Here is a 25,877-nt window from a genome sequence, read left to right on the forward strand (position 1 = left end):
ACCACCAGTCATGCTGTTACACATCCAGAAATTAAGTGTGCTCCAGTTTGAGAAGCAGAGTCTTTGGTTAATTCCCAGAATACAAAGCCAACGGTAAAGTTAATTTTTACTCCGGGTGAAAATATTTGGGATTATCATTAGAACCAGGTTGTCTTCATTTCTATTTCATTAGTGTCTGCCTACATTCTGAAATGACATAGGTGGTTATTCAATATCTGTAGAAAATGTATAAAACTTAGACTTTAAAAAATTATGTGAGGGGCAAGTGTCATCATTCTTGATACTTCAAGGTCAAGTCTTCATTGACCTCATACTACACTGCTCACAACTGCTTTTCTTAACTGAACCACTCCTTCAGGTTCTTATGCAACTGCTGATCAGCTGCAGAAAGGATCTCTCCTTAGGAAAAGCAAAATCTCACGTAACAAACTTTTGGACTTCTCTCTGCATAGAAATACTGAACATTACTGCTATTCCTCTTTATTGGTCAGGATCAAGGTGGGTGAAAAGCATTAAATTCCTCAATGATAGTTCTGTCTTAACTTTATTTTAATCATAAGGTCTGACTTCAAAAATAAACATGGATTGATATTGCTGTGTTTGTAGGTATATAGTATTTCTGAATGGAGGAAGCTATATGCAATAGCACAAGTGATTTCCTATTGCAGTTAAGATTCAATCCTCCAGAACTGCAATGACTGGATAACTTGCATGAAGCCTGGCTCTCCTACCTGGAGCCCCCAAGTCGATCATTCCAAATTATCACAAAGGTCTAATGTGTGCATGAATGTGGATGTGTGGTACTCTTGCAGACAGTGTACAATCCCAAGAATTCAGACCACTTCAGAATTAATTCGAAAAGTGGGGAAAATCACAATTTATAGACTTGTCAACTGTAGGACAGTAGTTCTTCATCAGGAGTGTGCATCACAATCACCTGTGTCACAGGTATGAGATTTCACTGTTTTAAAACTCAGACTGAGGCTCAGTGTTTATTAACCTCCACTGAGAAGGGACTAGGAGTGTACACTTTTTAATAACTCCAAAGATGATTCTGATTCAGATACTACTATAGGACTAAAGTCCATTTTACTCCTGACTATTATATGGGCTTCTGGTTTTGTTAAGACTTAAATTTATTATGCCTGAAGGCTAGAATTCAGAAGGTTTAATGCTCTGTTCGCCTCAGTCTTCTAATATTTTATATGAATGACAACCCTTAGAATTCAAAAGCCACGTCTCTAGCACAGAAATTCCAAGTTATTCCAATTCCTTGCATATAAACCCACACCTGGGTACAGCAACAGCTGACCTTCCAGTCTTGGTGTTTTAGGCAGAATTTCTCTCCAACACTAAATGATTTTAAACTTGTGGCCTTCTTCCCACCAGTAAGAGGAATTGAACATTTTATATCTGAAATTTTAAGATCAGTTTATTAAGTTCAATGATGAAAGCCATCAGAAGAATATTCTCCTGAAAATTATTTTTTCTTAGAAAAAAGAAAGGAAAATCAACACCCTCTTAGCATAGCCACAGATGCTATGGCAGTCAAGCCTCTCTGAAGACGGGACGGTCCATTAGTCGGTCAAGTCACTCTCCCGGTCAGCAGGATTGTAGTCTGGATCATCCTCATCATCCTCCAGCTCCAAGTCATCCATTTCCTGGAACAAAGACTCATCTACCTCCACGTTGTTTCCAGCTGCAAAAGACAGAAGATTTCCCCTGCAGTCTTACACTCAGAAATAAAAGATACAACCCAATGGCAGTACCAAACAAGAGACTTCTTAAATGTGCATCTGAGGTGCAAGTGACGAAATCCTGAACTACTACTCATACCAACAGTGATCTGCATTGGTCAGCAGAGACTAACACATTTTAAGAGCAACTTCATGCTTCCAGTTCATAGCCTAAAAAATCCAGCTACAAAAAAAGCCATTCTAGAATGAATTACTTATGATCTGGCATGTTATAAGTTGAAGACAATGATGATACAAAGTTGATTATCACTGACCATGAGACCTGTACCAAGAGTTTATCTCTTCCGATACTGGAGATATATACATCATTAAAGCTCAACTATACTTATAATTAATTGACAAATTTGATCTTCACTCTCACCCACTTCCCCTGTAACCAGTGGTATGCCTTTCTAAGATTCCAAATGTCCAAGCCCTATAGGAAGTAACACCCAGCCTTTGTATGAAACATCTTCACTCTTCAGTCTATCTGTAGTAAATAAAGTAGGATATTACAGTACTCTTAAATCACCAAAACATTGTTTGCCTTCTTTCCCTCTCAGACTCTAGTCCACTGACATTCAACTCAGTGAGAAGGAGTCTTGCTTCATGCCTAAGAGCAGTTCAGTAATAAAATACAATTTGTTAAGTCCAAGCCAAAGAATAACTGACTCAGCCTGGGAGAAGTAGTGAAGCCCTCACAGAGCAGATGACATCTGAAATATTTTCATGATAAATTTGAATCCAACCAGAAGAAAAGGAGCCAGGATGAAGCAATTCTAGATAGGTTATGCAAAGGCAGAGAGAAGAGCTGAATACTTCTAAGTGGAACACAAGATTCCTGAGGAAAAACATCTGGAGATAACACAGATGAAGGCCAAACTGAAGGACTGTGCAGGTCAACCTCTCCCTCTAAGCAGCACAGAACCACCAGAGGACTGTACGGAGAGAAGTGGCATCATTACACATGGATTTTAGAAATACCACCTCAGAGGTGGTGACTACAAGGTAGGTAAGGGCACCAGGAGGAAGAGACTGAGGCAGGGAAATAATTTATGAAGCTATTACTCAAGTCCAGTTGAAAAATAACAAAACTTTCAAATTAGGAGGAAAGAGCTGAAAAGACATTGCAGAGGCAAAATCAACAGAGAGCTTTTGGTAGTTATTGGATATAAGGAGACACTTGATCCATTAGACAGGGAAAAGAGTCAAAAATGAGTCAAGACAGTAAAACTTTTAAAGTTCAAGAGAGAATGAGACTAAGCTTTCTGGATGTAAAACTTCTCAACAAAACAGAAAGTAAAATAAGCTCCTAAAATGAGAGGGAGGACAGATGTAGATATTCTTGTTTTCGTTTCGCGGTTTTTTTTTTTGTTGTTGTTGTTGTTTTGGAGACTAAAAATCTTAGAACAAGAATGTAATAAGATATTAAAATTAAAAAAAAATTGCTCAGTGTCAGTAGGAGCCCAGCTCAGGTTAAGAAGCATGATTTAGCAGTGGGCCACCTCAACAGATGGTTGATTCTTAACCTTCTTAACCTTTTCCAGAAGGTAGTCCAGGAACGAGGTTGAAAGGCCAGATGCTAGAGGATCCCCAGCTGGCATAATGGGCATGACAGAGGGACGATGAAGTACAGAACCCAGGGAGCAACTGGAGGGGTGATGAGTAAGGAGCTCAGTGTAACAGATACACACAGGGCTCAAGCCCCATGAGGGCAGGGAAATCTGTCTAAATTGTCCTCTGCTGTATCCTCAGTGGCCAGGACAGTGCCTGCCTTACAGGGATGCAATAAACATTTGTGGATGGATGGACAATGGATGGACAAAGACAGCAAGAGCATAAGGGTCAGGATAAAAAAGAAAAGGAAAGCACAAGGGACTAGAGGTTCCAAAGACAGTGAGAGTGATATAAAATCTAAGACTTTTGGTTAGTTATACATTAGAGGTTTTTATAAAGCTCCATGACAGACCATAGATTTGTGATACTAGAAATTTGAAGAAAACAGGTCACTTGAATCATAGTGACCTGGTTTACTGGCTGTTAGAAGCAAATGTGACCATATTGTTTACCTATTGCTATCTTTGATATTGCTTAAGTTATCATAAAACTTTAAAAAATACATTGCTGGGGGGAGACCTTCAAGATGGTGGAAGAGTAAGACGTGGAGATCACCTTCCTCCCCACAAATACATCAGAAATACATCTACATGTGGAACAACTCCTACAGAACAGCTACTGAACGCTGGCAGAAGACCTCAGACTTCCCAAAAGGCAAGAAACTCCCCACATACCTGGGTAGGGCAAAAGAAAAAAGAAAAAACAGAGACAAAAGAATAGGGACGGGACCTGCACCAGTGGCAGGGAGCTGTGAAGGAGGAAAGGTCTCCACACACTAGGAAGCCCCTTCGCGGGCGGAGACTGCGAGTGGAGGAAGGGGGAAGCTTCGGAGCCACGGAGGAGAGCGCAGCAACTGGGTGCAGAGGGCAAAGCGGAGAGATTCCCGCACAGAGGATCGGTGCCAACCAGCACTCGCCAGCCCAAGAGGCTTGTCTGCTCACCCGCCGGGGCGGGCGGGGGCTGGGAGCTGAGGCTTGGGCTACAGAGGTCAGATCCTAGGGAGAGGACTGGGGTTGGCTGCGTGATCACAGCCTGAAGGAGCCAGTGTGCCACAACTAGCCAGGAGGGAGTCTGGGGAAAAGGTCTGGAACTGCCTAAGAGGCAAGAGACTGTTATTTCGGGGTACGCAGGAGAGGGGATTCAGAGCACCGCCTAAATGAGCTCCAGAGACGGGCGCGAGCCGAGGCTACCAGCACGAACCCTAGAGAGGGGCATGAGATGCTAGGGCTGCTGCTGCCGCCACCAAGAAACCTGTGAGCAAGCACAGGTCACTATCCACACCTCCCCTCCCGGGAGCCTGTGCAGCCCGCCACTGCCAGGGTCCCGTGATCCAGGGACAACTTCCCCGGGAGAACGCATGGTGCACCTCAGTGCCACCACAGGCTTGCCCCGCATTCCATACCTCTCCCCACCCCCGGCCTGAGTGAGCCAGAGCTCCCAAATCAGCTGCTCCTTTAACCCCGTCCTGTCTGAGCGAAGAACAGACGCCCCCAGGCGACCTACATGCAAAGGAGGGTCCAAATCCAAAGCTGAACCCCAGGAGCTGTGTGAACAAAGAGAAAGGGAAATCTCTCCCAGCAGCCTTAGGAGCAGTGGATTAAATCTCCACAATCAACTTGATGTACCCTGCGTCTGTGGAATACCTGAATAGACAATGAATCAAATCATCCCAAGTTGAGGCAGTGGACTTTTGGAGCAATGATATATATACTTTTTTCCTTTTTCTCTTTTTGTGAGTGTGTATGTGTATGCTTCTGTGTGTGATTTTGTCTGTATAGCTTTGCTTTTACCATTTGTCCTAGGGTTCCGTTTTTTGTTGTTGTTTTGTTTTTAGTATAGTTTTTAGCACTTGTTATCATCGGTGGATTTGTTTCTTGGTTTGGTTGCTCTTTTCTTTCTTTCTTTATCTCTTTCTTTCTTTCTCTCTCTCTCCTTTCCTCCCTCCCTCCCTCTCTCCCTCACTCTGTCTCTCTCTCTCTCTCTCTCTTTCTTTCTTTCTTTATGGCTGACAGGGTATTGGTGCTTCGGCCGGATGTCAGGCCTGTGACTATGAGGTGGGAGAGTGGAGTTCAGGACTTTGGTCTGCCAGAGACCTCCCAGCTCCATGTAATATCAAACGGTGAAAGCTATCCCAGAGATCACTATCTTAACGCTAAGACCCAGCTCCACTCGATGACCAGCAAGCTACAGTGCCGGACACCTTATGCCAAACAACTAGCAAGACAGGAACACAACCCCATCCATTAGCATAAAGGCTGCCTAAAATCATAATAAGGTCACAGACACCCCAAAACACACCATCGTAAGCAGACCTGCCCACCAAAAAGACAAGATCCAGCCTCATCCACCAGAACACAACCTCTAGTCCCCTCCCCCAGGAAGCCTACACAACCCACTGAACCAACCTTAGCCACTAGGGGCAGACACCAAAAACAACAGGAACTACGAACCTGAAGCCTGCAAAAAGGAGACCCCAAACACAGTAAGTTAAGCAAAATGAGAAGACAGAGAAGCACACAGCAGATGAAGGAGCAAGGTAAAAACCCACCAGACCTAACAAAGGAAGAGGAAAGAGGCAGTCAACCTGAAAAAGATTCAGAGTAATGACAGTAAAAATGATACAAAAATCTTGAAAACAGAAGCGAGAAAATACAGGAAACGTTCAACAAGGACCTAGAAGAACTAAAGAGCAAACAAACAATGATGAACAACACAGTAAATGAAATTAAAAATTCTCTAGAAGGGATCAATAGCAGAATAACTGAGGCAGAAGAATGGATAAGTGACCTGGAAGATAAAATAGTGGAAATAACCACCACAGAGCAGAATAAAGAAAAAAAAATGAAAAGAACTGAAGACACTCTCAGAGACCTCTGGGACAACATTAAACACTCCAACATTTGAATTATAGGGGTCTCAGAAGAAGAAGAGAAAAAGAAAGGGGCTGAGAAAATATTTGAAGAGATTATAGTTGAAAACTTCCCTAATATGGGAAAGGAAATAGTTAATCAAGTCCAGGAAGCACAAAGAGTCCCATACAGGATAAATCCAAGAAGAAACATGCCAAGGCACATTAACCAAACTATCAAAAATTACATACAAAGAATAACTATTAAAAGCAGCAAGAGAAAAGCAACAAATAATATACAAGGGAATCCCCATAAGGTTAACAGCTGATATTTCAGCAGAAACTTTACAAGCCAGAAGGGAGTGGCAGCACATATTTAAAGTGATGAAAGGGAAAAACCTACAACCAAGACTACTCTACCCAGCAAGGATCTCATTCAGATTCAATGGAGAAATTAAAACCTTTACAGACAAGCAAAAGCTAAGAGAATTCAGCACCACCAAACCAGCTTTACAACAAATGCTAAAGGAACTTCTCTAGGCAGGAAACACAGAGAAGGAAAAGACCTACGATAACAAACCCAAAACAACTAAGAAAATGGTAATAGGAACATACATATCGAAAATTACCCTAAATGTAAAGGGATTAAATGCTCCAACCAAAAGACATAGACTGGCTGAATGGATACAAAAACAAGACCCATATATATGCTGTCTACGACAGACCCACTTCAGACCTAGGGACACGTAAAGACTGAAAGTGAGGGATAGAAAAAGATATTCCATGCAAATAGAAATCAAAAGAAAGCTGGAGTAGCAATTCTCATATCAGACAAAATAGACTTTAAAATAAAGACTATTACAAGAGACAAAGAAGGACACTACATAATGTTCAAGGGATCAATCCAAGAAGAAGATATAACAATTGCAAATATTTATGCACCCAACATAGGAGCACCTGAATACATAAGACAAATGCTAACAGCCACAATAAAAGGGGAAATTGACAGTAACATAATAGTAGGGGACTTTAACACCCCACTATCACCAATGGACAGGTCATCCAAAATGAAAATAAATAAGGAAACACAAGCTTTAAATGATACATTAAACAAGATGGACTTAATTGATATTTATAGGACATTCCATCCAAAAACAACAGAATACACTTTCTTCTCAAGTGCTCATGGAACATTCTCCAGGATAGATCATATCTTGGGTCACAAATCAAGCCTTGGTAAATTTAAGAATATTGAAATCGTATCAAGTATCTTTTCCGACCACAACGTTATGAGACTAACTAGATTATCAATTACAGAAAAAAAATCTGTAAAAAATACAAACACATGGAGGCTAAACAACACACTACTTAATAACCAAGAGATCACTGAAGAAATCAAAGAGAAAAGCAAAAAATACCTAGAAACAAATGACAATGAAAACACGATGACACAAAACCTATGGGATGCAGCAAAAGTAGTTCAAAGAAGGAAGTTCATAGCAATACAATCCTACCTCAAGAAACAAGAAACATCTCAAATAAACAACCTAAACTTACACCTAAAGCAATTAGAAAAAGAACAAAAAAACCCTAAAGTTACCACAAGAAAAGAAATCAAAAAGATCAGAAATAAATAAAAAAGAAATGAAGGACACAATAGCAAAGATCAATAAAACTAAAACCCGGTTCTTTGAGAAGATAAACAAAATTGATAAACCATTAGCCAGACTTATCGAGAAAAAAGGGAGAAGACTCAAATAAATAGAATTAGAAATGAAACAGGAGAAGTAATAACTGACACTGCAGAAATACACAGGATCATGAGAGATAACTACAAGCAACTATGTGCCAATAAAATGGACAACCTGGAAGAAATGGACAAATTCTTCGAAAAGCACAACCTTCCAAGACTGAACCAGGAAGAAACAGAAAATATAAACAGACCAATCACAAGCACTGAAATTGAAACTGTGATTAAAAATCTTCCAACAAACAAAAGCCCAGGACAAGATGGCTTCACAGGCAAATTCTATCAAACATTTAGAGAAAAGCTAACACCTATCCTTCTCAAACTCTACCAAAATATAGCAGAGGGAGGAACACTCCAAAGTCATTCTACGAGGCCACCATCACCCTGATACCAAAACCAGACAAGGATGTCACAAAGAAAGAAAACTATAGGTCAGTATCACTGATGAACAAAGATGCAAAAATCCCCAGCAAAATACCAGCAAACAGGGCTTCCCTGGTGGCGCAGTGGTTGAGAGTCTGCCTGCCGATGCAGGGGACACGGGTTCATGCCCCGGTCTGGGAAGATCCCACATGCTGCGGAGCGGCTAGGTCCGTGAGCCATGGCCGCTGAGCCTGCGCATCCAGAGCCTGTGCTCTGCAACGGGAGAGGCTGCAACAGTGAGAGGCACGCATATCGCAAAAAAAAACAAAACAAAACCAGCAAACAGAATCCAACAGCACATTAAAAGGATCATACACCATGATCAAGTGGGGTGTATCCCAGGAATGCAAGGATTCTTCAATATACGCAAATCAATCAATGCGATACACCATATTAAGAAACTGAAGAATAAAAACCATATGATCATTTAAATAGATGCAGAAAAAGCTTTTGACAAAATTCAACACCCATGTATGATAAAAACCGTCCAGAAAGCAGGCATAGAGGGAACTTACCTCAATATAATAAAGGCCATATATGACAAACCCACAGCCAACATCGTTCTCAGTGGTGAAAAACTGAAACCATTTCCACTAAGATCAGGTTGCCTATTCTCACCTCTATTAACCTAGCTTTCGAATTTTTAGCCACAGCAATCAGAGAAGAAATAAAAGGAATCCAAATCGGAAAAGAAGAAATGAAACTGTCACTGTTTGCAGATGACATGATACTATACATAGTGAATACTAAAGATGCTACCAGAAAACTACTAGAGCTAATCAATAAATTTGGCAAAGTAGCAGGATACAAAATTAATGCACAGAAATCTCTTGCATTCCTATACACTAATGATGAAATATCTGAAAGAGAAATTAAAGAAACACTCCCATTTACCATTACAAAAAAAAGAATAAAATACCTAGGAATAAACCTACCTAAGAATACAAAAGACCCGTATGCAGAAAACTATAGGACACTGATGAAAGAAATTAAAGATGATACAAACAGATGGAGAGATATACCATGTTCTTGGATTGGAAGAATCAACACCGTGAAAATAACTATACTACCCAAAGCAATCTACAGATTCAATGCAATCCCTATCAAATTACCAATGACATTTTTCACAGAACTAGAACAAAAGATTTCACAATTTGTATGGAAACACAAAAGACCCCAAAAAGCCAAAGCAATTTTGAGAAAGAAAAACGGAGCTGGAGGAATCAGGTTCCCTGACTTCAGACGATACTACAAAGCTACAGTAATCTAGACAGTATGGTATTGGAACAAAAACAGAAGAATAGATCAATGGAACAGGACAAAAAGCCCAGAGGTAAACCCACACACATATGGTCACCTTACCTTTGACAAAGGAGGCAAGAATGTACAATGGAGAAAAGACAGCCTCTTCAATAAGTGGTGTTGGGAAAACTGGACAGCTACATGTAAAAGAATGAAATTAGAACACTCCCTAACACCATACACAAAAATAAACTCAAAATGGATTAAAGACCTAAATGTGAGGCCAGACACTATAAAACTCTTAGAGGAAAACATAGGCAGAACACTCTATGACATAAGTCACAGCAAGATCCTTTTTGACCCTCCTCCTAGAGAAATGGAAATAAAAACAAAAATAAACAAATGGGACCTAATGAAACTTAAAAGCTTTTGCACAGCCAAGGAAACCATAAATGAGACGAAAAGACAACCCTCAGAATGGGAGAAAATATTTTCAAATGAAGCAACTGACAAAGGATTAATCTCCAAAATTTACAAGCAGCTCATGCAGCTCAATAACAAAAAAACAAACAACCCAATCCAAAAATGGGCAGAAGACCTAAACAGACATTTCTCCAAAGAAGATAAACAGATTGCCAACAAACACATGAAAGAATGCTCAAACCACTAATCATTAGAGAAATGCACAATCAAAACTACAGTGAGGTATCATCTCACACCAGTCAGAATGGCCATCATCAAAAAATCTACAAACAATAAATGCTGGAGAGGGTGTAGAGAAAAGGGAACCCTCTTGCACTGTTGGTGGGAATGTCAATTGATACAGCCACTATGGAGAACAGTAAGGAGGTTCCTTAAAAAACTAAAAATAGAACTACCATATGACCCAGCAATCCCACTACTGGGTATATACCCTGAGAAAACCATAATTCAAAGAGTCATGTACCAAAATGTTCATTGCAGCTGTATTTACAATAGCTAGGATATGGAAGCAAACTAAGTGTCCATCGACAGATGAATGGATAAAGAAGATGTGGCACATATATACAATGGAATATAACTCAGCCATAAAAGGAAACGAAATTGAGTTATTTGTAGTGAGGTGGATGGACCTAGAGTCTGTCATACAGAGTGAAGTAAGTCAGAAAGAGAGAAACAAACATCGTATGTAACACATATATATGGAATCTAAAAAAAAAAAATGGTTCTGATGAACCTAGGGGCAGGACAGGAATAAAGACACGGACGTAGAGAATGGACCTGAGGACACGGGGAGGGGGAAGGGTAAGCTGGGATGAAGTGAGAGAGTGTCATGGAGTTATATATACTACCAAATGTAAAATAGATAGCTAATGGGAAGCAGCTGCATAGCACTGGGAGATCAGCTCGGGGCTTTGTGACCACCTAGAGTGGTGGGATAGGCTGGGTAGGAGGGAGACCTAAGAGGGAAGAGATATGGGGATATATGTATATGCATAGCTAATTCACTTTGTTATAAAGCAGAAACGTACACACCATTGTAAAGCAATTATACTGCAATAAAGATGTTTTTAAAAAAAATACTTTGCTATAGTTTAATGTATAAATTGATCAAACATTAGAATTTATTCTTCAAAATGTGTTTCTTTATAGCCTTGGGAGGAAAAATTTACATTAAGTTACCACTATGATTTTCATGGTTTAATATTAAAAACAGCACATTATGTATATGTGGAATTCTAACATTATCTTACCATCTTCCAAGAACTGAATATCAGATGTGTCGAGATTATGATCTGTTTCAAATAGCTGTCTCCCTAAAAGAAATAAACATATTTAACTCGAATGGCATACTTTTCCTCCATCTTCCCTACAATGCTTTAACCAGTAGAATATAAACAAGTTATAAAAAAAGTCTTAAAACCTGTTTTTCCTGTGAATTTCAATCAATTTATGAACTCAGTGAGTAACTAAGAGGCATATGAAATGTATTTGCATTAAAATGGAACAAGTGAAAGCCTAATCTGCCTCAGAATCCTAGAAAAACAAACGGGTTTGATTCTACCAGTCCTAAGGCTTGTGATCCTAAAAGTCACGGTAGTTATATCACAAGATCTATCCACTCCAATATTTAGATGAAAGATAAGCCATAAAAATTAATTATAATTATGTGTGAAGAAACATCACCATATGGAGAGAATGCTTTCTCTTTTTGTCCTAGATCCCTAAGTATATTATTTTCTTATAGAAATCTGTCCAAATGATCCTCTTGCTATATGAGAAATAATATAGGAGGGCTTAAAGGAAACAGGATATGAGGGGTCATACCACTTAATTTATTTTTTCCTGCTTGCTCTTCTTCTTTCATTCGTTTCTTTTTAATTTCCAAGAGTTCTGCATCAAACTTGGCCTTCCAACTTAAGAAATTCTCGATTGTAACAGGAGTGCCATGGAATAATTGCTTAGAAAAGAAAAAAGACACATCACCAGATAAATGATACAACAGTTAGAAAATAAAGCCTAATGATCTTCTAGACAAATGAATACAGCCACTTACAGGAAAAACAGAGAAAAATGGTTTCAAGTTTAAAATATTTAGTCTGATTTCTGCCTGCATTAGCTACTCTCATTGGTTTTGGCAATTTACTCTGGAAAAGTCCTTTTTTAATTTTTATTACAAAAAAAGCAAAGATAATATGTAATGTGTCCCCATTGCTATTCACTGTTACGAAGAAAGTTGTCAATATTAATACGTTTAAATACACATCAATTCATAACACTAACATCATTGCTTATCTTTTTTACTTCATTTTAGAATCTAAGGTTTTCTTTACATTTAGTAAATATTTAAATCACTCTGGTGGAGGCTTTATAATTCTAAACTCTATAACGTAAGTGAAATAGTTTATATTTCTTGCTTTTACCTGCATGAGCTTTATTAACCTTTAACTAACTGATTATTAATCATTATTGTGCCATGCACACCAACTAAATGAGGGACCTTCTAAAATTTTACTTAGTAAAGCTTTATTAATATTTACTTGTGTTTCTTTTTGTGATTCCCCCCAAATTACTGAAATTTCCAAAAGCAAAAACAAAAAAACCACCCAAAAAGCAGATTTAAAGAATAATAAAAGAAAACATGACTTTTAAATATACCTTTTCAGCTTCTTCTGCTTCTTTTTCTTTTTGTTTTTTTTCTTCTTCTCGTCTAGTTTTTATTTGATCTACTATTTCATTTAATTTTTCTTGCACGGCTGTCACTAAAGTAAAGATCATCACCATACCAAGGTTTTCTTCTGCCTATGTATCCAAAAAAGGAAAAAAGGTTGTAGTGAGAAACATAATTCTCAGAAAAATAAAAACAACTAACTAACCAGTGGGGGAAAAAAGGTGTTTCAGCATAATTACTACACTCCATACATTTATAACATGATTACTAATTCAGTTACACCATAAGTTTGGACTCTTGGATCACTTAAGAATTAAGCATATATATAAAAATAACATCTTAAATTTTAAAAGTCTTGTAATTTGCCGTATTCAACCTAAAACAGAGAAAAAAAGAAATTTCAATAAATTCTATGTAATACTCATAAATGTAGGTAGAATTCAGAAAACCTTTGTCTACAGTAGCTAGCAACATCAGTTCTCCAGCATGTTTTCATCATTTTAGTTTTAAACCATTATGAATAGAAAGAAAAAAAGATACATAAAGATAAATCATAAAAGTACCTACATTCTTTATTGTTGTATTATATTAGAAAATCACTTTGCCCTCAAAATTCAGTCCATTGTCAGAGCTCTTAAAATACCCTCAAAGAACTAAAATAATGCTAACATACTGGAGAACTGATAGTGCTAGCTACTGTAAGAAAACGTTTTCTGAATTCGTACCAAAATGTTATTAGGCACTTATACCTGACTGGTGAGATTAAGGGTAATCTTTATTTTCTTCTTCATTATTTTCTGTATTTTCTGAGTTTTCTATAATATAAATTTATTATTTTGATAACTAAAAATTAATATAACTACTTTTAGGGGAAAAATACAAATATGCGCTCTATCTCTGATCTCAGGTAAGTATCAGAAAGAAATCAAAACTTTCTTTTTGAAAGAAAGGAGTTTGAGTATAAATGAAATAAAAAATGCATATTAACAAAATCACTCAGATCAAATAACTTACATTAATATATGACTGACTGAATACAGTATATTGTTCCAGGCTCTCTGCAATGTTTTTACAAGAGGCATGTTAAACCAAATATATAGAATTAATATAACTTCACACTGGGTAACAGAGTGAACAGGGCCCAGGATCAGCATAAATTAATGTTTGATATATCCTTTCCCTCTTCATTCTCTAATAGCTCCAGATATTTTTTAAATGTCAGCATTTAGAGCACCTATAGTCCCTGAAATATACAAGTCACATTTATGCTGGAGACATGTTTTCTGTCAGTTCTTAGAAAACAAACAAAATCAGGACTTCTGCTTTTAAGATGGTGGAGTAAGATTTTACTTGCCCTCCCTACTCCCTACTCTGAAGATCCCATGAAAACTCTCTACGCAAGCAAGAGAGAGCTTTAAATATCCCCCATGCCCAGACTGTGAGTAGCCCATCCCATCACAGAACTAGCCAGGTAAGAACTTTCTGATACCCATTTTTTTCTTCCACACAACACCTCCTCTTGGAAGGGTCATAAACCATTGTTGCTGTTTGTAAGCTTAGGGGGCAGGAGAGATAGGAAAGAAAAAAATCAATCACCACTCCTCTTACCAAATTATAGGCAACTAGACTGCAACAGGTCAGAGGGGTTAGGAGTTATAATTTTTTTTAAGTTGGAATTTTTAAGTGCACATGGGACTAGGCATTCTGAGAACCAAATTTTAACTGTGTTTATAACTTAGAGTACCTAATCAGACTTATTATCACCTACAAGTCACAGGGTTAACTGAGTTTCAAACAAGGGTATAGGGAGAACTTCTCTTACTCAAATTTTAAAGGTACAGTGGGAAACAAAAATAAAGATGCTTTGTGAATATATATATACACACACACATCATGAATTGTGCTTGTTCAAAACACTGGTTATACATATTTAATTGCATTTTCTGACTCTTAATATTACTGTTAATATTTAAGGCCAATAAAATAATGCCATTACAAAACTTGTTATTTCCTTACCTGTAATGCTAATAATTTTAAAATGTCTGAGACATCATTATCATCTAGATTTAAATGAGAGAATATTTCATAAAGGGGAGCTTCATCTGGGTATTTTTCACTGTATGTAAACTTGAGGGTAGTCTGGACAGCTAAAGACACAAGATAAGAGATTGATATGAAAAGCTTAAAATGTAAAGTACAGAGAGGTCAACATCTTTGTGGAGTCAGTAATTAATTTACAATGTGTCAATGAAAAGTAGCACAACAGATTTTCCTACAAAGAAAAACAAGGTTACCATGAGAGCAGATAGATAATTACTAACATAAACAACATGTACCACAAATATAAGTGAAAACAAATCATAGGAATACCAAAGATCACTTCTAACACATGAAACACGTCTACTACTTGTGAGTATTTTATCATATTGCACATCAGAGAAAGAGGATGAAGAACACATTCTTTTTAAATCTCTCCTTAAGATGAACAAAAGGCACTGAATATGACATATAGAAAAAGTACTACCTTAGGCTCATTTTCAGGCCTCTACCAGAGCCAGCTTCAGTGCAGAAGATCTGCCTTTAGCCCTCGAGTCCATACTGCTATCTGCAAGCCAGCAGGGCATTGCTAAGGGGTTGCTAGAGTACACAGCTGTGAACTGGACAGTTTGAGAGGTTGTCTGAGAAACTTTTAACCTGACTCATCCATACATGCTCCCCCAGTCTTTTGGCCTGTGCCAATTCACAGATCTGACACTGGTATAGGTGTGAGATTCTTACAGGCGCATTAGTGCAAAGTATCTCTCTGCTACCTAGCATGATGAATTCTCAATTTCACCAACTAAGCAGTAGGGCTAGACATTTTCTGTTTAAACTTATTTGTCAAAATGACCCTTTGTCTAGATTTTGCCTTTCCTGTAACTCACATTTAAATTATTAAAACCTCCTGATTTTGATGATTTTAACTGAAATCTAGATTTCTCTTCATGGGAATGGAAAAAAAAACACCTCAAAATGTGCTGGCTTGATATTTTGTTTTAATTTTTGTGCATGACGTTAACAAAGAAGTTTATATAATTATATATAAATATATATAAATATATATATCTATCTATATAAATATATGTAAATAACTGTATCCAACAGCTTTTTAATTCAGATTTCAGTAATATCAATACTAACCTCATTTTCAATTCTACAAGACAGATTTAGAGTTATCAAATGATACCACTAAAACGGTATTACTGAATACCCATGACAGAATTTTACTTGACAGGAAAAAAAAAAAAAAAATCCTTGGGGTTAACACCAACTTATATAACATTCTTATCAAATTACAATATTAACTGAACTGGACTAAAAGCAGAAAAGAACTTAAGACACTCTTCCCCCAACAGGTACCAAATTTAAATTAATTTAAATTTATTAGTTTTATAGCTCCTTTATTTCAATTTGTATATCTGTCTTAGTTCTACACTTGTATAATATTGGTTTTTATTTGGTTTTATGTATACACATACTTAAATAACAGTACAATATCCATTCTAAAGAGAGAGGGGAAAAATGCAGATAGGTATTTATCCAGCCCAATTTATAACAGCAAATTTCCAGTAAACAATCTAAATATCCAAAGAGGAAAAAGTCCATGCTATGCCAAGGAATACCACACAACCATTAAATTACGTGTGCATGCCAAGTGTTCTTGACAAGTATGTCCTACCCTTTTTCTATCTGCTGTATTGTTAATGTTTCTGTTTCACTTTTAAGAATTAAGCTTACTGTCAGAATACATCTCCTTGACTTCCTCTCTGTTTCTCTAGAAGTCATTATTCCATAGTAAATACTGACTAGAAATATGTAACACTCATACTAAATTCTTAACAGCACCTTAGCACCTCCACACATGCAATGCCCAACACAATGGCTGCAGAATGAATAAAATTCCCGAGAGAAGGGCTTAGAAAAACCTACAGTATTTTTGATTAGACTTACTTTCATCGTTTTCTCCAGCCTCAGATGTCACAGTAATGGTGAAGCTGGGTGGATTTTCTGATAATACTGCAAGAAATTATACACAGAGGTTAAGTTATTAAGATGCTTCCTAAGGCACATGCTTTTCCTTATTAGCAAAATATCAATATCCAGTCCTAGAAACTGATCCCTAGCCTGTATTTCCATTTTCATAAATACAGACTGAATAGAACAATTCAAATGATAAAACGTCCATCAATTTCTATTTAAATCTAGGGTTTTCTTTAATCTGGGGGAAAAATACCTATAATAGATACCCTCTTTGAGTTTTATCAAATCAATTAAAATAAGTAATTTACTTTTTAATTCAAAATTTCCACCTATACATGGAAAATTACATTCTAAAAAATTTCAAATGAAACGGCAAAAAAAAAAAATTGATGTTTCTCATCAGAACCTACCCCCTCATAAATACTCAGTAGTATCACTAATTTTTATACTTATATATTCTGAAATATAATTCAGAATCTCCATGACAAACAGTAAATATTAATTTGTTAGAGTTTGTGGCTTCTAGCTCTCTCGTTCTTCTATATCATCTCTAGAACCAAGCTTTATTCTTTCACCAATTATTGAAAATCTGCCATCTTTCATGGAATTACAAAATTATCCATGAATCCAAGTATCAAATTACTTATAATTTGTTAAGCAAGACATGTCAATCAACATTTACATAAATAAGAAAGCTTTATATGCTATTTTGCAGCCTGATGTCTATCTGATACTATTTACCTGTTTATGATCTATTCCCCCACAAGAATACTGTAAAAACTCTGAGAACTCCTAGATCAGTGCCTGGCAGTATCTAGAAACTCAATAAAGTTTGGCTCAATGAAAGAGCTAAACTAATATTCAGAACCATTAGATGACTAAACAAGGAAAATTCAAGTCACCCTTGACTGCTGCTGAGCCCACAAGAAAAGTCTGTGCTTCACTTCAGGCCTGGGAAGCCCTGACCCCAGTGCAGCTCAGCAGCCTCTTTCGGACATGAAAGAGTAAGGGGATCTCTGAAGAGGTCACCACAAAAACTACTCAGCTTTTCCTATTCGAGAACTTCTGAAGTCTTCATAAATAAATGAATTATCAATAAAATGAATTATCAATAAAAGTTTCAGGGGACTTCCCTGGCAGTCCAGTGGTTCCACCACAGGGGGCGTGGGTTCGATCCTTGGTGGGGGAACTAAGATCCCACATGCTCTGTGGCATGGCCAAAATGTTAAAAAAAAAAAAAAATCAAGACATATTCCCTCATTTTAATTGAAGTTTAAAAGTACTTGAAGAGGGGCCTCCCTGGTGGCGCAGTGGTTGAGAGTCCGCCTGCCAATGCAGGGGACACAGGTTCGTGCCCCGGTCCGGGAAGATCCCACATGCCACAGAGCGGCTGGGCCCGTGAGCCATGGCCGCTGAGCCTGCGCGTCCGGAGCCTGTGCTCCACAACGGGAGAGGCCACAACAGTGAGAGGCCCGCATACCGCAAAAAAAAAAAAAAAGTACTTGAAGCAATGATGAACATCTATGATTAGTACAAAGGTGTTTGTCAGGACGGTAAGAGACTCACTGGACTCATATTTTAATAGGCCTCAGGCAGTCCAGCCTATGCTGAAAAAGCCCCTAAAAGGTAATTATAATAAAGCTTTTATAATATGATTGCCCTAGCTTTTTTCTAACAAACGTGTGTAAAATATATTTGATGTACTTCATTCCTATTTCTTTTCATGACCAACCTTAGCATTTACATATCATGGAATATAAACATTGCAACTATAGAAATAAGTGTTCAACTCAATGACATTCCAACTTATTATCATTTTCTAGGGCTCCATGAGGCTGTAATTTAGGGGTTACCTATAACCAGTAACAACAGCTAATATTTATTGAGCATTTACTTTGCACCTGTGCTGTTCTATGCATTTACACAAAGATCCTTTACTTCTCACACCAAAATCGTGCTTTTATACTGTTACCATATTTCACCAAGTTTAAGATGCCATCAATTATGTGATGCGCCCTACTTTATGTACCACTAAGAAAGAAAAAAGAGGGCCTCCCTGGTGGCGCAGTGGTTGAGAGTCCGCCTGCCGATGCAGGGGATACGGGTTCGTGCCCCGGTCTGGGAGGATCCCATATGCCGCGGAGCGGCTGGGCCCGTGAGCCGCGGCCGCTGGGCCTGCGCGTCCGGAGCCTGTGCTCCGCAACGGGAGAGGCCACAACAGTGAGAGGCCCGCATACCGCAAAAAGAAAAAAAAAAAAAAAAAAGAAAGAAAAAAGAAACTGCCAATTAAACTATGATATGTAATCAATTATAAGACAAATTCATATTTCATAAATGTTTACATGTAAAATTATGTCTTCGAATCAGTTAAATATAGTATCATCCCAATTTTATAGATGTGGAAACTGAGATAAAAGAGCTATATAGCCAGTAACTGGCAGGACTGAATATAAACTGTATAGAGTTTCATTTAAAAAGAAAAAAATTTTTTCCAGCTTAGAAATTCCAGGGAAGTAATTTGAGCTAGGTTGTGAATTAAGGCATACTGGTAAATAGAAATGGAGAAAAGGAATGCAGGATAGAGTAACACGGCAAAGGGTATGATGGTGCAAAAGCTTAAGGAATGTGCAAGGAATTAGAAATTATTCCACTAGTGAATGTATATGCGGTGAATAAAACAAGTTGAAAATATACAGCTGAAAGTTTAGTGTGGACAGTGATAGCTTTCTTTAGCAGAAGTAATAAGGTCAGAATTCTATTTCTAAACATAGAAGATAAATCTAGCAACATTGCATAAAATGGAAGGGGAAAAACAAGACTAGATGCAGGATGAAACTTGATAGTTACTGAAATCGTTTCAGCAAAGTTAATGAGGTTCTGAACTAGGCTGGTAGCAATGGGAACAGCAGAGAACAGGGAGAAATCTAAGATGGTAATAGGTGACAACTTGAATTTGCAGGCAGTGCCACTAACAAAAACCAGAAATAGAAAAGAAAAGCCAGATGTATTTGAAGAACACAGGGAATTTCAGTTGGAGGTATCAAGTATGCAATCAGAAATGGGCAAATGGAGCTAAAGAGAGTTGGGTTTGAATTTAATTTGGGATCATCCACAGAGGTGACAGCTAAAGCCATTCGACTAAATGAAATCGCCAGAGGGAATACAGAGAGAAAAATAAGGGCCAATGTCAGCTATGTAAGGGATCCTAAATTTGCCGAACAAAAGTAAGAGGAGGAAAAAGTGCCAAAGGTTAAAAGAAAAGCAGCAGCCATGACAGGTAAAAACAAACTCAAGAGAAGCCTATTTTATTTGTGAAGCCACCTAAGTACCGAGAGATCCAGCTCTGACATGGCAGTGTCTACGTGCTGTATGTGTCTGAGTAGCTGTTGGTGGGGGTAATGGGGAATGAACCATTGGCCTGCAAGATCGTATCTAAATCCCTAACAAGGCCCGTTGTGATCTGGGCCCTGCGTACTTGTCAGGTCTCATTTTCCGTGACTCTCACTTTACTTTCTAGCCATACCCAGCTACTTGTCCTTTGAACACATTTGGCTCTCACAGAGTCATGCTTCTGCACATATGCCCCATCCCCCAGTCTCATTCACATAACTCATCACCCCTCAGCTCTCCAAAACAACTCAGACCGTCCCCTCTCCCTTTGCTGTGGCTGCATTCTATATGAACTTCCATGAAAGAATCATCACATTGTGTTGTAAATTATTTATCTGATGTCTTTTCCCAAGAGATTGAGCTTCTAACAATACGTATACTAAATATCTGGTAAATGAGGAACCCATGTGGTAAATGAGGACATGGGAATGCTAGCAAGAACATCACTGAACTGCCTGACCTTGGGAGCTAGACAGAACAGGGAGGCAAGATGAACAAGAAAGAAGCTGATAAACTATCAAACCATGAGAATTCATGATGAGAGGCATGTTCACTTAAAGCATGGGAATGAAAAACCATGGGGCTACAAAGCTTAGAGACAGAAAGGAATTTCAGAGGCCAAAATTTTAAAGATGGCCCATCCAAGCTGTGGCTGTGGCCCCATGCAGTTGGAGGAAATAGAAATCAAAACTGTTCGTTGATAAAGACTGGAGTTATGAAGCCATGTTATTAGAAGAATCCACAACTAAGATGGTAAATTTCTAGTAAAGAGTATCTTATATTTGTTTAACAGTTATAAAGTTTTTACACTTACATTATTCCTTATTAAATAGATATGTAAACTGAGGCTTGGAGAGGTTATATGGTTTGTCCAAGGACAAAGAGCTGATACGCATTCCACCAAACTGCCATTACAGAGAGAAAATTGTGAACCAGGAACAAACAAACAAAAATATTGGAGAACACTGCTAATATCCACTCTCCCCTTCTTCCAGTTATACCATTTTTAACTGAGCGTACTGCCCACCCAGAATGAAGACTATCTTTCCCAGCGTCCCTTCCAGTTAGGTCTCACCAAATGACTGAGTTCCAGCTAATGGGATAGAAAGAAATAAGCCCTTTGATAGTTTTGAGGAAATTTCCTTCAGAAACTGCTGTCTTTTACTTCTTCTTCTTCTTCTTTTTCCTCCTTCATTCCTTTATCTATCCTACTGTCTGGAAAAGGGATGCTGCCATCGTCACCATGAGCATGAGACTACGTCTTAGGGATGACAAAGAACTAAGAAGAAGCCTGGGTCCCTGAAGAATTCTTGCACCAGAGCTACACATCTATCAGTTATGTGCAAGAGCAATAAACTTTTACCTTTTTAAAACCAGTTATTTGGAGTTTTCTATCATAGCTTAACCTAATTAAATTTAAAAAATGGAAAAGGGATAATATTCCAAAGCTTGGAGGTTACTAAAATAGGGAAACTTACTGAACTGAACTTGCAAAGATGAATTATTCCTGAGTTCTCATGAAGCAACAATCCTATCCCAATGCATTACACACTGTGAGTTGGGGCGAGTTGAGGAAAGATTAGCTTTCACTAGAGACCAGACTTCCACCACTATGAGTGCATCAAAATACTTTTGAGAAAAAGAATACAGTTGTTGGGCATTGCGGAAGGAACCAGTGGAGGAGCAGAAGTGTTAGGTGATACGGGGCAGATGATGGTAAACTAGACAGAATTTATGATTTTGTAAAGAGCAGAGAGAATGGAGGTAGTAGCTGAAAGGTACACTAACAGGACACACAAATGACACTAAGGTTTTCACAAAGAACCAGATCAGGTCATGTTAAAATAAGTCTCTTTGGGTCTTAGAAAGTGACTGTCCTAGAAAAACTGCTTTCACAAGATGACTTCTGCCCCATCTCTAAGATGCAACTTTAACTGTTAAGCTCATGGGTATTACTTAGAGGTACTAATATACGCAAATACAGGATTACGTACCCCTCTCCGTAAGATCAAACAGAATTAAGGGAACCTGACTTTTGTTTAGCCTAAAGCTAACCAATTTGTTCCAACAAAACACCCGATAGCCAGGATTTTGACACAGAAATGGAAATAACCAAATTCAACTACCTTAGCAGGACCTTGTCAAGTGAAGCACTGAAGGACAATGTGGTATCAGGAAAGTCCATTTATATTTTGGGAGACTAGTTGTTAGGAGGATTGGATCAATGTGCAGTCAAGCTACAGAATAGGCACAAAGAAGAAACTGTATTATGATCTGTTATATTTCACAACAAATGCAACATCAGGCCAAAAGTTCTCTGCAAATAGTCAAGCAACAATTCTAAAGTCAGGTTAGGTCTACGTGCCTAGGACTGTGGCTGGCTGAATTGTGCCTCTTCAGCATCCACAAGGGGGTCATGATGTATTTAACAAAGGCTTCTCTGTCAGCACTCTACCATGTACTTAAAAAAAAGTATTGACCAAATCTAATATTCAATGTGATTCAAAGTGACATTTGAACACTACCAATTAGTGTTCCTTGGCAAACTGACACAAACAAGTTCTCTTTCTGAAACCTGGTATGAAAATATTAAAGTATGAAATCATCAACACAAAAGAAAGCTATAAAACAGTAAACCTTGCGAATCCTCAAAATCTCAAAAGACCAAACATGGAAATATATGATTCCAAAGTCCTCTGCCTTTTCCTTGAGGTATCATACAGAACTTGATCAAAGTTCCTAAAGAACTATAAATCAAGACATCTCATTTTAATTTATTTAATGCAATTGTAGGAATGATGATAGGAATTAGAGACAGGTGGGCTCAGCTGACACTGCAGAATACTTGATGCGTCAAAGATTCACAAATTGTCTTTCATTACCCTGGCTCAGAATCCTCAAGCACTTTTGCATCTGACAAGAATTTCACATACTGAACTATATCAGAGCTTAGTACAATTTGAAAGAACCATCCAATTATTCTAGGGTTAAAAATGTATCACTGTCATAAATGTTTATGTGCACAGTACTTAATGAGTGATACCTTATGCCCAAAGAAATGAAAACAACAGCACATCGTATGCTTTCTTAACTCTGCCTACACTGTGTTCATGCCTGTTACATTTCCAATGTACTAGAAATGACCAAACGTCATGATTAAGAATATATCCAACAACTGACCCTATATTCTATTTTATTTAGACATTGATATATAAGCAAGGATAGATAAGGGAGCCAGACTCCATACACACTCACCCAGTTAATGACACTCTCAAACCCCTCTTCACTCATCCCCTTAACATCCTCACAGCACAGTTGTACTGCTGTTGAGAGAGAACATGAACAGGACTGGAGCTATACAGGGATAGCTGAGAGACATCTGCCTGTTGGCAAAGCAGAACAAAATTTGCTACCATTGCAAGCAGTGATCAAAGGGTAGAGCTAAGAAAACTAAGCTAAACAATGAAAAGGGAGTTTATGAGTTAAAATAACATTACCTTACACTCTGAATTCTGACAATCAGTGATGCACAACACTCAAAGGAAGGGATAGGGAATGTAAATCCCACAAACCTAGGCTATACTCGCTCATATTGGCTTTATTGGGTCACCTCTCAAAAACTGAGTGTAAAGTGAGAGAAGCCATATTGATATGGTTATCTTGCAGCATTTTCAGAATCATCTGAAGGCTTAATACTGAAGAATTCTATTCCTTTAAAATATACCAAATGAATTTCTCATTAATACTTTACATTAGCCCAACTTACCAAGTAATCTGCTCCCCCTCATCCCAGCTGGAGCTGGATCCCAAGCCCCAGACCTTACTCTTATTACCAGTCCTGCCACTAACTTTCTGGCCAACCCAGAGCAAGCACTTACCTCTCCTGAGCCTCCACTACCTTGCTTCTAGCAAGAGGAAGCCAGGCCTGATGACGTCTGATATCCTACTATTGGTCTAATTACCTGTGAATTACCTGTGATCTTACAGTGGACCTGAAATTTGGGCCACCTCATTCATGGGGCAGTCTGCAGAATATCAGAATGTTAAAAAAAAACAAAGAACGAAAGAAAGAAAAGAAAAACGACAAACTTCAGGGACAACGCTACTCTCAAAACGGATTCTGAGTAACTTTGAGAATTCTGAATCCCACAAACTTTAAAACGCCATCGTCTGAAAAACAGCTTCTACCAGAATAGAGGTGAAAATATGAAAACTGACACTTCTGCGGCACTGGAAAAACTACTCCCACTTGGAGTATCTATATTCGTGTATTTCACTAAACCTCGGGCTGCTGTTAAGTGACAATGAAACCCTCTGGTGTTGTCCCCGACTGAATTCCAGGCCCGAGACTCCAGGGACCTCGCCAGCCTCGCCCGGACTTTCAGATTTCAGGGAACAAGCGAAGAAGAGAAAACAGCTGTATAGTTTTACTCGTAGATGCCTGAACCCTTGAGGAGAAGTAGAGAAGAGAGCGCGGTGGCCACACGGCCTCTCCGTTCCCTTCTCCATCCTGGCCCGGGATGCCGAGGGCCGTGGCGGTGGCGGCCGGTACCACTCCACCCCGAGTAGCTGCGGGCCCGCGGCCGCGGAAGTCACCTGTGAAGGAGTCAGGGTAGATGGACTCCAGAGCCTCCAGCTCGTTGCGCTGCTCCTCGCCGTAATCTGTCATCGCGGCCCTCGCTGCAGCCCATGGATCGCCCAGACACCCAGGCGGCGCGCGGCAGCCGGGACCGCGGCGCGCTGGGAGAGCAGGCAGCTGCCGGGCGGGCGCAGGCGCAGACTCCCCGGCTGAGAGGCCGGAGGCCCAAAGACAGGTTAGGCCTGCTGAGCCACAGCCTAGCGCCTGCCTCCGCCTGCTCCCTAGTTCCGCGTTCGACTCGTCGGGCCTGGCCGGTGGGCCGCCTGTCCCACGCCCGCTCGGGATTTGCAGGGATGGGGAAGACACCCGGTCTGGCATTAGCCACGGACACCTAAGGATTGGTTCCTGGGCTTTGCAGGGCCTGAGCGTGAAAAGCCCCTCAGCGCCGCATCCTTGCCCGACTGGTCTGGGCTTAAGGCCGGCCTGGCGTGCGGGGGCGTGACTGTGTAGCTGGAGGCGGGACGCTGGGGGCGTCCGCAAACTTGGTCGCTTCCGGTTTCCGGGTTACGAAGTTGTGGCAGCGACAGAATGGGTAAAGGCACGTCATAGTGATGGCTAATGGCGGGTCACAGGTGATTTCTACGTTCCTGGAACCTCTAAGTTCTTGGCATCCCACGAGAGTGTAAGATCCAGTGGGCAGAGGAGCAGAAGCTCTGTTAGTGCATGGGGCGAGTCCAGAAGGATCAGCCCAACTGCAGAATAGCCAGTGAATCAGGGGGAGAAATCAACTGGAAGTCCTGAGATCTGGGTTCTAGATTTGGATTCCAGGCTTCACTTTTGAATTTGTAAAATGAACGCGGCAGGATACAGATCTAAATATTGCTGTGATAGCAATTTATGAACTGATGAAGGGGGTGTAAATTTGGGTAACAGTTCTGATAAGTAATGTGAAAGTAAGTAGAAATACTCCGAAAAATATTCAGAATTTTTGATTTGGGAGAGTGAAACTGAGGAAATAATGGTACTTAATGTATATTATATACATCTGTTATCTTCAAGTTCATCGCAGCAGTTACAAAGAGATATAATGGCAACAAGTATATAACCTTGTTGCCATTATA

At 39.1% G+C, this 25,877-nt stretch overlaps 1 protein-coding gene across 1 annotated transcript; it reads right to left on the minus strand.

The window, feature by feature from the left end:
• Positions 1 to 1,405: 1,405 nt before the first annotated feature.
• RWDD1 (RWD domain containing 1) lies at positions 1,406 to 25,196 on the minus strand. The gene is made up of 7 exons (XM_082633591.1): positions 24,774 to 25,196; positions 16,758 to 16,823; positions 14,784 to 14,914; positions 12,755 to 12,898; positions 11,924 to 12,056; positions 11,350 to 11,412; positions 1,406 to 1,699 (listed from the first exon to the last, which is right to left on the minus strand). Exons 1-7 carry the CDS (start codon positions 25,132 to 25,134, stop codon positions 1,578 to 1,580), a joined length of 1,020 nt encoding a protein of 339 aa, XP_082489717.1. The 5' UTR covers positions 25,135 to 25,196; the 3' UTR covers positions 1,406 to 1,577.
• Between the last annotated feature and the right edge of the window lie 681 nt (positions 25,197 to 25,877).

Source organism: Mesoplodon mirus (genome assembly GCF_964341445.2).
Source record: "Mesoplodon mirus genome assembly, chromosome: 10".
Taxonomy (NCBI): domain Eukaryota; kingdom Metazoa; phylum Chordata; class Mammalia; order Artiodactyla; family Ziphiidae; genus Mesoplodon; species Mesoplodon mirus.

Bases quoted from the DNA above. Each gene is read 5' to 3' on its own strand.
- RWDD1 (XM_082633591.1), bottom strand. From the start codon at position 25,134: ATGCCAGACCGGGTGTCTTCCCCATCCCTGCAAATCCCGAGCGGGCGT. The intron at 12,899-14,783 runs GTAAGGAAATAA...TTGGATACATAG, and splicing joins TAAAATTATTAGCATTACAG to GCAGAAGAAAACCTTGGTAT. The intron at 11,413-11,923 runs GTATGACCCCTC...TATTTCTTTTAG, and splicing joins AGGAAAAAATAAATTAAGTG to GGAGACAGCTATTTGAAACA.